Raw genomic sequence first — 11,855 nt, forward strand, 5'->3', positions numbered from 1 at the left:
TTGCTGACCTTCTAAGGCTATATAATTTAGTTTATTTTCTTTCTACCCCATTAGAATGTAATCCTCACAAGGGTAGGGATCTTGGTCCTTTGTTTGCTGATGTGTTCCCACCCCTGGAGGGGTGGCTGGCACACGTGGGCTGAATCCAGTGCACACATGAGTGTGCCGTGGCTTTCTGGCTCTCTCTCCTCTGAAACGAGCATGTCCAGGTGAACCCCACTCCCCACCCCAACAAGCTAAGCCTGTGTGCTTACATTGTGAGCATTCCCCTCATGCCCAAAGCAGGAGTTGGAACAAATTTAGTCCCCCCATCCCAGGACCCTACTTGGGTAGGCATGGCCAGCGTGGGGTGGGAGGCTGCTTTCAGTCACCAAGCAAAGAAAGCCTTTCCACTCATCCTTCCAGCCATTCTGAGCCCAGCAGGGACCCAGTGAGCAGGTGAGATGGCTGGACTCACCCAGCTGACCAGGGGCCTCCTCTGCGGCCTTGTTTTTTCCACCCTGGCTGGAACCATCAAAGCCAGCACTTCAGAGGCCACTAATGAGGCTGAATATGTTAAGGACTTTGCAATCCTTGGATCAAAGAGGCTGGGTAAACAGTGGGCAGCGTCCAGGCCTGTGACTGGCTGATGCCCTGAGGCATCAGCCTCCCTGAGAGCTTATGGCTGGCATCTGGCACTCACTCCCAGACAGCCAGGCATGGCCCCAGATGCGTTTGGAAAGGAGAGTCCCTGCCCCTCTAGGGGACCTGCTTAGAGCAAGCCAGAGTATGTCCATCAGCAGTAGGGGGTGAGAGAGGAAGCTGGAGGATTCAGGGAGCCTTTCCCAGCAAGGAGGCCAAGCCTCGGCTCTGGCTCTGAGGGCCCTAGAAGCCCCCTAGTCCTAGCTGCCACTACTAGGGGGTGGGTCTCCAGTCCAGAATCACCCTGCTTGTTCTCCACCTGCTTCCTGGGAAGGGTTAGGGAAGGGTGAGCAGGGCTGGGGTCAAGCAGCCCTGAGCACTGGAGTGTGAGGCCAGGTCCAGGGTCATTAGGACTCGAGGTAGGAAACACTGAAATATTTGCTCTTTAGCAAGAGACTTGCTGAGGTGATGTCCAGGGGCAAGTCACACCTATGTGGACAGGGGCTCCTAGGACAGTTGCCAAGCTGGGCTGGTGTTGGGGGAAGGAGGAGCATTCCCCAGCTACAGCCCAGGACTCAGACCCTGCCCTCCAAATGTCCCCTCCCATAATACAAGCCAGACTCAGGCTGGGGGAAGCAGCCACAGATCCCACAGACTGTGGAAGGTCCTTCTCCCAGGAGAAAGCATGGTACTAGGTTCAGTGTAGACAATCTTTATTGGCAGGTGTTAAGAGTGCTAAATAGTAGCAAATACAGAGGGATGGGAAGGGAAGTGGGGCGTGGCTCTCCTCCCCCATGTAAGGACCCTGTAACCAGGCCAGTGGGGTGGGAGCACTTGACTGTGGCTACTTTGGACCCAGCACCCTCTGGAGAACAAGCTCCCAGGCAGGAGGACTCCTCAGCACATGGGGGAAGGGAGCTGTACCCCGGCAGGGGCATGGGCTGTGTCCCACCCCAGGCTGCTTAGTTCCTGTCCACCGCACACCTCAACCGACAGCTTGGGGTAGGGGTGTTAGGGGACTGAGCTAAACCTGTCCCTTTCCAAACCTAGGTATCTGCCTCATGCTTCAGTTTCCCTCCTCCTAGTTAGTGGCCCAGCCCGACCCAAAGTGACAGTTCCCATAACATACCCTATTTTAGCCACTGTGTGGGCTGCAGGCCCTCGGAGGCTGCTGGTTTCACTGCGGGCTGGCCCGACCCAAAAAAGACCCCTTCTAGGCCACAGAAATCAACCTGAGATAGGCATTGAAGCTACCATCCCAAACATTCTTTGTCTCCTGAAGGCAATTGACCCCCAAGACGAATTTCCCCTGCATCCCACAATCATGCTGGTCCAAAAGTGTAGTGCAAATAACCAAAAGGTCCATTTACCAAGAATCTAAGCTTGGCCTTCAGCCCACAGGGGCTTCACTCGGGGGAGGAGTCTGGTCTGTTCAGTTTAAGGCCCAACCCTGCAGCAGTGCTGGGCTACCTGGCACAGGCTGCCTGTCTCTGGTCATGTTCTCCATGCACTTCTGGAGGCCCCACTCCATCTGCAGAGGCCTAGTCCCTGCTGGCCAGGGTCTGAGTCAGTTACAAGGCAGCCAGGTGGGATAGGAGGCATGGGCCCGGGACAGCAGAGGCTGCACGGGGGTCACGTAGTAACTGACAGTGGCGGGCACGACCCCGTCAGGGACTGCGGAGCGCCAGGCCAGGCAGGCCGCGGCCGCCGGGCCCTGCTCGGCCAGCGCCTGGAGCGCCAGCGTGGCGATGAGGGCCAGCGTCTGGCGGCGCTCGTGGCTCATGAGGCACACTGTGCTCTCGTTGACCACCCGGTGCAGCGTCACCAGGCAGGCGTAGCGGCGCGCCGAGTCGGCCCCGCCGAAGTGGGCCTCGAGGTAGCGCTCCAGCATGCGCTGCTGCTCCGCCAGGTCCGGGAAGTCGATGAAGAAGCGGGAGCACATGTAGCGCTGCAGGGCGCTCACGTCGGTGCTGGGCCGCGGCCGTAAGCCCCGCACCAGCAGGTGGCAGTACTTGAGGAGGCCGCCCCCTCGGATCTCTTCGGGACTGCGTGTGGCAATGACGCGGTGCCGCAGGTGGTCCAGGGCCTCGGCGAAGTCCCCGTACAGGCTCTCGCCTGTCACTGTGGGGTGGAAGGCCTCGGACATGGGCGTGGAGGAGCACTGGCTGAAGAGCAGCAGGGAGTCCAGGAGGATCTGGAAGGAGTCTACGCTAAACTCGAATTGGCGCCTGACCGAATCCACGAACTTGAGCTCCACGTTCTTACCGCTCTTGTTGGACAACGAGATGAGGCTCCAGCGGTCCGTGTCTGTGCACACTTTCACCAGCTTCTGTACATAAGCCTCCTTGAGTGTCAGGGGTGTGATCTTGGCCCGGCTCACGCCGGCCGGCAGGAAGTCCAGCAGGCAGGCCAGCACCACCTCTTTGGTCAGCTGGAAAGACGCCTCACTGCGCAGGTCCACACGGAACACCAGGTCCAGGTCCTTGTAGCCCAGGCCACTCTCGGGGTGCAGCACGTGGCTGGCGGCCGAGCCGTGCAGCCGCACACCGTGCACGCGCAGCCCCTGCTCCTCCAGGCTGCTGCGGACAACCTGCAGAGGGGATGGCAGGAGGGACAGGTATCAGCAACCTGGGCCCCTGGGGCCCGCTGTGGGCTTCCATGTAATAATCACAGTGACATCAACCACTGTTGACCACTTATCAGCTGTTGTGCCTTTGGAAAATCATTTAATTCTCTAAGCCTAAGCCTCTATTTCCTAATCTAGAGAGTGACCCGTTTGGAGGAATGACTCAGCAATAATGAAAGCACATACGTGCATAGAATTTACTAAATGCCAGGTCCTGATCTAAGCACTTTATACATTAGGATATAAACTCACGTAAATCTTACAGTGACTCTATGAGGTGGGTATTATTACTCCCACTCTACAGATGGGGAAATGGAAGCACAGAGGGGCCAAGTAACTTGCCCAAAGTCACACAGCTGGTGAATGCAGAGCTGGGAATTAAACTCAGAGTTCATGTCTTAACCAGTATGCAATCCCACCTCTCTAAAACTTCAAGTAAAACACTTCGTTTTGTGCCAGACATGATGCAAACTGCTCAAATGTGTTGGGAATGTAACTGGCCGTTTACACGCATTACTACATTAATGCTCACAATAATCCTGTTTGAGTATTATTACTCCAATTTACAGATGGGGGACCTGAGGCACAGAGAGGTCATGTCCAAAGTCAGAGAGTAGTCGGGCTGAGACTAGAACCCAGGACAGCTGGATTCTCAAGTCCATGCGTGCTCTTTTGACTATGACACATTCATTTATCTTTACAAGGACACAGAGAAGCAAATATTAGACTAATTTTACAGATGAGGAAACTGAGGCTTATAGTGGTAAAACACTTAAGGCTCAGAGAGGAAGCCATTCAGAAATGGCAGGGCTGGAAGTTGAAACCCAAACTCTTTCTGCTCTTGGGTGAGGGGATGGGTCAAAATCCCTGGACCCAGACATTCAGTTTTCTCAGCAGCCCAGAGTACTTCACACACCAAAAGTGACCAGGCAGCATTCCTACCCTGAGCGATTCTGCAACCCCGCCTTGCTGCCAAGTCAGCTCCAGACCAGGCTGCTCTACTGGCCTCCCAGGGAATTACTACAAAGAATGCACGTAAGTGCTGAGGAGGCAAGCTGCAGTGGGGCAATCTGAGGCGGGCGACTCCCTCCAGAAAGCTTCCAGGAGGAGGACCCTGACTAGGGGAAGGTATTATCATGGCTATGGTGGGGGGAAACATCTGGCCATCAGGGACCTGCGGGGCCAGGCAGCTGGGGCAGGAGAAGAGGAATATTGGCTCGGCACCTATTGGGTGCCAGGCATTGGACCTTCTTACCAGAATCTATGGGGAATAGATCTTTAAAATCTCCAAGTTATAGATGGGGAAACTGAGGAGTGAAGTTACCTGCCCAAGATCACCCAGAGGTGATCCCGGTATGGCTGACTCCAAAGTCTATCTTCTTTCTACCACATTACCAACCCAGGGTTTGGAAGGAGCAGAGGCCAGAAAGTAGGGTTCTAATCCTCTCTCCCTTTCAAAATTTCAAAGTGAGGGCAACCCTCCAATCACTGAAGCCCAGGGCCAGAGTAGCTAGGGAGCAGGAGGGTGGGGGTTGGGGAAGCCTGGCCAGGCAGATGGGGGAGGCTGGAAGTAAGGGGCCAGTTGTTGCAGTCCAGCCTGTGGGACTTCTAACCCACACTCTGGCAGCTGGCAGCTGTGCCCATGTAGGCCAAGGGGAGAACTGGGCCAAAGACTTTGTCCTAAGGACACTGGCAGACCTGCAAAGTAGACCAGCCCCCTCTCCAAGTCCCATTAGAGCTGACTGGGCCTTACTCAGTGCCAGTTCCTGCCCCCAGGCTGATGCCCACCCTAGGGCATGGCAGCTGGCCTGGTGAGTAGGTAGGAGTACCCTTGTTAAATCGCCTGTGTCAGGCCGTAGGGCCGGCCGTGTCAGCCAGCCAGCCAGCAGCTGTTGTCTCTTTCCCAGGTGTGACTACAGCCAGCTTGGCAGGCAGTCCCCAGATAGATACCGCCACACCCAAGGACTGCAGGGCAGCTTGGAGCCTCCTGAATCAGACTTTCCAGCCATGGAGGGGGCAGTGGCTGCACCCTCCTTTCTTCTGTGCCAAGGCCCTCCCCCAAACCACTCTGCTCCCAGGCTGCTGCTGAGACCTGCAGGGAGACCATAGGTGCTGTCAGCCAGCAGGCTTACAAAACTTGAATCCAGAGCCACTTGATGCAGGCCCTCTAGGTGTAGCTGGAGAGATCAGAGTCTAATTCAATCCTCTGGACCCAGAGAGGGCAAAGGACTTGTTTAGGGTCACGCAGCCAATAAGTGGCTGAACTTAATTAAAACCAGTCCTCCTAGAGCTATGAGCAGGGGGCCTCCTACAGGAGTGTGGTCCCTCTAGCCCAGGGGACAAGCAAGAATAGCATCTCTAACTGCCCAGATCACTGCTGTAGGAAAACCTTGTGGGGGTAGAGAGGGAGAAAGGCTCCCATTCTTGAACCATCGGACAACTCAGCACTAGTGAGAAGCCCAAAATCAACAACCAGCACCCCCCCACACAAAACCAGTACCTCCACCCCCCCCGCCACACACACACACACACACACACACACACACACACACACACACACACACACATACACATATCCCAATAGTTTGTGAAGCTGCCAGCTGCAGATTCCTGCCAGGAGATGGACTTTCTTCACACCAGGTGAAGGCACCTGTTTCCTTTGGATTCTGGAAGCAGAAGGGGAGTTGGAGAGCAGTTCAACCCATCCCCATTGAACAAATAGGGACACTGGGCCCAGCAAAGGGAATTGACAACTGTCCAGGCCCTGAAGCCAGATGTCCAACCTCCCAGTCCAACTCTGAAGTCGCCACTTCCCCCTCCCCACCACAGCCGGCAGCTCCCTGTTTTGTGATATTTCTGACCCTAATCTAGGATAGTAGTACATTGTACTATTATCACATTGTAGAGTCAGCTCTTATTGACCTGCAGTCTCCCCCACCTGGCTGGAAGGAAGGGAGGCTGGGTCCCAGTCACATCTATGCCCCTAGTGTCCTGAACAGGGCCTGGCACAGAGCAGACACCAGTAAAGGCAGTTTGGACCATACTGATAGGGGCAGGGACTTCCCCTCCAGGGCACTGCATGGTGCAGAGGTGAATTGCCACACTGGGTTCATGCCTGGGACAATAGTCCTAGAGACAGCATTTGGGGCCCCAAGGTTGACCTGACTGTCAAGGGGAGAAAAGCCTCAACTGGTTTCCTAATTACCCCATGACAGTGGGGCAGCCAAGAAATGCCTCAGTGAGCACCACTGATGAGTCAGCCCTGGGGAATCTGTCCCCACCCCCTCCCATTCCTTGGGAGGGAGGGCGAGGTAATCCCCCAGCAAGCACCACTCCCCCCTCTGTGGAAGCTAAGGCAGAAGGAGCAGGGGGGTGGCCTGCTTCACCTAGCTTGCATGGTTCACTTCCCCAGAAAGAAAGTCAATCTGTTGGCAGGAATATGCAGGAATTGTGGCTAGATTTTCTGGTTCCTTCTATCTGCTAACACCTAGAAGTTGAGTCTTGGGAACTGGGGAAGAGGTGGGAAAACCTTGAACCTGCAGTAACCGGCTCCTGGGAAGACCCAAGACTCTCTAGGTTTGATTTTCCCCTCTAGGTAATCTTAGGCAGCTCGCTGCCCGTCTTGGGGCCTCAGCTTCCCCAGCTATAAAATGCATACAATAATTACCATCTTCTGATATTTCAGGGCATGACAGTGCCTGGGCTAACAGGTGAAAGAGCAATTTTAGGGTTGTTGAGAGTCAGGTAAAGGGAAGAGGGAGTCTGTGGAAGAGGAGAACAGTTGCCAGAATTCTCTTCTGCTCCGCAGGAGAGAGGTGGGGCTTGGGGCCAGAGACTCGGCCCTCATTTCCAATCTTGGGGAGGGAGAGAAACACCTAAACTGGACACCTGATGTTGCCCTCCAGCATGCAGGCATCAGGTCTGGACTGGGGCTTAATCTCCTTCTGCCACAACACTACTTGAGAGGGAGGGAGTCCTTGCTGAAATTTCCCAGCTTTCCCACCTAGCGAGGGGGCTCTTGAGCCATGCGCTGTGGGACCACAGGACAGAGTCTGCTCCTAGAACCTTGAGAGAGGGAAGAGGTAGAGGGTGAGACCCGGGGATGACGATTTAGAGACGAAAAGAACTATTTTGGACTCAAGCATGTACATCTACCCACCCAGCGCTGCCTGGCATCTGTTGTCGGGGTTGTTCTTCCTCCACGGCCAGGTCCCTCCCCATTTCCCGCCCCTCCCCCAGCCAGGGCCTAGGTGAATGGTCCGAGCGGAATTGGGGCTCCTTAAGGGGCGGGGGACGGGAAAGTCAAGTGGGGAGAGAGTATGAGGTGCAGGGGGAGGAGGGTATGGACTACCATCAATGTCGTGCGATTTTGTTACGGCCCCTGTCCTTCTCTGAGCCTTGTTTTCTTAGCTTTCCAGCAAATCGAACAGACTCCGGGAGCCTCCCAGCCACGAGAGCCTCAGCCCCATATCCCCGCCCAGCGCCTCTCACCTGCACGATCTGCCGGGGCTGCACGCTCAGCGTGGGGAAGTTGCCGCGCCCATGAATGGGAATCGGTTCGCTCAGGAGCGCATCCAGCCGCTTCACCTGCGGCCAACTCAGCCCACTCAGGTGCCGTCCGAGGGAGGCCGATGCGGCCTCCGGGTCCGGGCCGCTGCCTGCCGGGGCGGCCGTAGCCACCACCGAGGCCGCAGCGGTATCCACCTGTGCAGTCGCTCGGTCCGGGCTCTCCGCTCCGCTTTCCGAAGGCATCATTAGCCCGGCCCCGGGGCCCCGACGGCAGAAACCGGGGGGCGGTTAAGGGGAAGAGGGCAGGGAGAGCGGCTGGGCCGAGGCCAACGCGGAGGGCGCGGGGCCGGACGGCAGCGACAGCGAGGCAAACCCAGGGCACACCCCCGACGGCAAAGACCAAAACTGACCCTAAAGCTTGTGGCCTGGGGGCCCAGCCGACTCTTATAGGCCGCGGGCGACACGCCCATTGGTCCCGGCTGCTGTCACACAGCGGGAACCGCCCCGCCTCTCGACGCTCCTACCATTGGTCAGCAGAGCTTTGCACGTGAGTCACTGGTCACCAGGAAGATTCCGATTGGCTGGAAGGCACGCCCCTGCCCCGCCCACCTTCTCCGGCAGAATTCCCTCCTTTGGTCCTTAAAGAACTTCTGTTCTCCGTGATTGGCCCGGGCAGAAGGCAGGGCCTGGATTTAAAGGGACTGCGCCCTCCAGGGGCAGACGTGAGGGAAGTGACCTGTGGAGTTTGTAGTGGAGTCGGACCACTAAGATCCCCCCCACCCCCGCTGGAAGGAATTTCGAAATCACCCGGCCTGGTGCTGGTCATACGCTATTTTCAGAAGCCCAGAGAGATTGTGCCACTTTTTCAACTCCACACAGTGCCCCTCCTGCTCTCTGGCAATCTTCCAGAGTTGAGAAAAGGTAACAAACTTGTATACTGTGGTAGATACTCTTTTTTTAAAAAATGTGACTTTATTTGGAAATAGCGTCTTTAAAAAAATTTTAATTTATTTATTTTTGGCTGCGTAGGTCTTCGTTGCGGTGCGCGGTCTTCTCATTGCAGTGGTTTCAGTAGTTGTGGCTCGCGGGGTCTAGAGCGCAGGCTCAGTAGTTGTGGCGCACGGGCTTAGTTGCCCCGCGACGTGTGGGATCTTTCCGGACCAGGGCTCAAACCCATGTCCCCTGCACTGGCAGGCGGATTCTTAACCACTGCGCCACCAGGGAAGCATAATACTTTTTAAATGTACTCTCTTGAGTACATCACTGCCTGGCCAGCGTTAATGTTTTGGTTTAGGGGTGAGGAAACCTGCTCAGAGAAGGGGCCTGACTCTCTCAAGGTCACACAGTAGGTGAGACGGGGCCCTGGTGCTGAATCTGCGCTATAGAATCTGTGGGCGCATGCTCTTTCCACTACACTTGAGCAGACCCAGGGCCTTCACGGGGCTGGAGGTTGGAGGGAAGCTGGAACTGGGGTGTTGGTCTTCTGGCAGGAGCTTCCTGGGCAGCTGGTGGAAGTCTTTCCTGCCAGCCTCTTACCTTTCTTAGGTCCTGTGTGACCTTGGGCAAGTCACTAAACCTCTCTAAGCCAGTTTCCTCATCTGCTCCAGAGAAGGAGCTCAATAAATTTTTTTAAAAATTTGATTTGATTATTTATAGTTGGCAAAACATTTTCATATGTTCTATTGAAATAATACGTTTACGTGTTTTTCTCTTGCACTTTACAGAGCCTAGTGGGAAGAGGCTTATTATTGTTACTTTTAATCTTTTTTTCTTATTTTAAATATATGTGCTTGTGGCAAAATTTTAGAAATTGAGTCTGATTCATCTCTGCAATATTCTCTTTTAAATTAAACATCATTCTTCTATCAATTAATTAAATATCATTCTCCTAACACCCTCATTCCATAAGGTAGGCTGGGCAAGGAGCAATGTGTCCAATGAACAGACAGAGAAACCAAAGCCTAGAAATGGTAAACTATATTCCAAGGTCACCAGGTTGTCTCAGACAGACCTAGGACTAGATCCCAGGAGCCTGACTCTCAGACTAGAGCAGCTGCTTCCTCTGTCTGGAGGCCAGCCCAAGCAAGAGCCTGCCCTTGTCCCCTCCCTCCTTCCCTCCATCTTATCTGGGGTCAGGGACTTCCTCTGGCCCCCAGGGTGGGGACCTGCTGTTTGCTCCACTGCTTGGCTTTGTGACTTCGGGCAAGTCTCTTGCACTGTCCTCAGCGCAGTTGCTTGCTATTTTGTTTTACCTCCTCTTGAAAGATAAGAAATAGATAAAAATATACTTCAACCAAACCCAGAGTCTCCAAACCCTTGACCTATCACTTCCATGCCCCAGCAGAGGAAGGAAAAGAAAGGAAACTAACATTTACTGGATAACCTACTATGTACCAGATACTTTATATATGTGATCTCTAATTCCTAAAAATACATCTCAAGAAGTGGCATCATTATCCTCAACTTACAGATGAAGAACCTAAGGTTTAGAGAGGTCAAGTGACATGCCTAAGGTCATACAACTACTAATTGGCAGTGTGAGACTTGAACCCAGGTCTCCTGACTCCAGAGCCCTAATTCCCTCCTCTTCTTAAAAGAGTTGGCACAGATCACAGAGTCATGCTTGGCATAACCCTGGATGAATGGACCCACAAGATCCATTCATTTATTTATTCATCAACCAACACAGATATACTAAGCACCTACTGTGTACCAGGGGCTGGGCTAGGCCCTGGGATATGATAGGCAAGGTTCCTGCCCTTCTCGAACTGACATTCAAGTGTAGTAAGACAATAGTCAAGTAAGTAAATAAATAAGACATTTTGAATAGTGCTAAAAAGAAAATAAAACAGGGACTTCCCTAGTGGTCCAGTGTGTAAGACTGTGCCCTCCCAATGCAGGGGGCCTGGGTTTGATCCCTGGTCGGGGAGCTAGATCCTGCATGCATGCCACAACTAAGAGTTCACGTGCCACAACTAAAGATCCTGCATGCCGCAACTAAGACCTGGCACAGCCTAAATAAATAAATAAATAAATAAATAAATAAATTTTAAAAACAGGGAAATGGAAGAGAGAGCAGCCACAGGTGTATGTGAGTGTGAAAAATATATAGCAAGAGAGGGGAAGAGAACTAGAGAGATCAATATACATCATTAGATGGTGTAATCATGGAAGTCCTCCCTAAGGAGGTGACATTTCCATTGTGTCTGCTGGATTCACTTCTGCCATATCTCCCCATGCTTGTCCCTGGACAGCCAGAGCAGCAGAGAAGGTGTCAAGCTACATATTCCTAGAACTCTGAAGGCTTTAGTTGAGAGGCCCTTTGGCAATCATTTTGTTTACTCTCTTCCCACTTTGTAGATGGGGAAACTGGGGTCCAGAAAGCAGAAGGGATTTACCCCAAGGAGACTGGCTAGGGCTGGAACTACACAGGGGCAGCGCCTTGTAGTGTGGGCTGGTGCTGTGCCCACCCCATACACTTGAATTAAGTTCTCTAAGGAAGGAAACTTAGAGATCTCTTTTCCTCTCCCCTTCCTTCTGCCTGGGCTAGGAAGAGCAATTAGTAAATTCATGCACTGTGAATCACCCTTCTGTTGACACTTCTATTTCCAAAGCTAATTGGTCCAATGTTTGACCAATCACAGGACCTGAACTTTAGTGTTGGAGGCGGGTGTGACTTGGGGATGTAGGAGGAGGAGAGAGAAGACAAGAGCAGGGGTAAACTCATAGGGTTTTTCAGTTTCACCAAGACCAACTTTTAATTGTTCCAATGAATGGAGGGGATAATGACAGCTGAAGTACATCCTGAAGAGTCCAACTGGCTTTCAAATTTTATATATGAGCCTTTTCCCCCCTGTACAAATTTCCCATCTTAATTCTGACTCCAGCTGATTTTAAAAGGGAACTTACTCTGTATAATAATTGACTCATAAGTGACACACTTAACCTATCTGGGCCTCAGTTTCCTATTCTGTAAAATGGGAGAGAAATAGGAGTCAGGCTCTTCCATTCACACCTTCTATGATTTAAGGTGGTGGGAAAGAAGAGGTCCCAGGAGAGTCTTGGTCCCTACATTGGCCCCTCAGCTCTGGAACCTGAG

The 11,855-nt window shown here is 53.3% G+C and overlaps 1 protein-coding gene across 1 annotated transcript; it reads right to left on the reverse strand.

Moving 5' to 3' along the window:
* Positions 1-1,331: 1,331 nt before the first annotated feature.
* Positions 1,332-8,199, reverse strand: TENT5B (terminal nucleotidyltransferase 5B). The gene is made up of 2 exons (XM_060081329.1): positions 7,739-8,199; positions 1,332-3,211 (listed from the first exon to the last, which is right to left on the reverse strand). Exons 1-2 carry the CDS (start codon positions 8,000-8,002, stop codon positions 2,189-2,191), a joined length of 1,287 nt encoding a protein of 428 aa, XP_059937312.1. The 5' UTR covers positions 8,003-8,199; the 3' UTR covers positions 1,332-2,188.
* Positions 8,200-11,855: the final 3,656 nt, after the last annotated feature.

The sequence above is a fragment of the Mesoplodon densirostris genome, chromosome 2 (assembly GCF_025265405.1).
Source record: "Mesoplodon densirostris isolate mMesDen1 chromosome 2, mMesDen1 primary haplotype, whole genome shotgun sequence".
NCBI classification, from domain to species: Eukaryota; Metazoa; Chordata; class Mammalia; order Artiodactyla; family Ziphiidae; genus Mesoplodon; species Mesoplodon densirostris.

Coding starts and splice junctions, on each gene's coding strand:
- TENT5B (XM_060081329.1), bottom strand. CDS start 8,002: ATGATGCCTTCGGAAAGCGGAGCGGAGAGCCCGGACCGAGCGACTGCA. Junction 3,212..7,738: donor AGCCCCGGCAGATCGTGCAG/GTGAGAGGCGCT, acceptor TCCCCTCTGCAG/GTTGTCCGCAGCAGCCTGGA.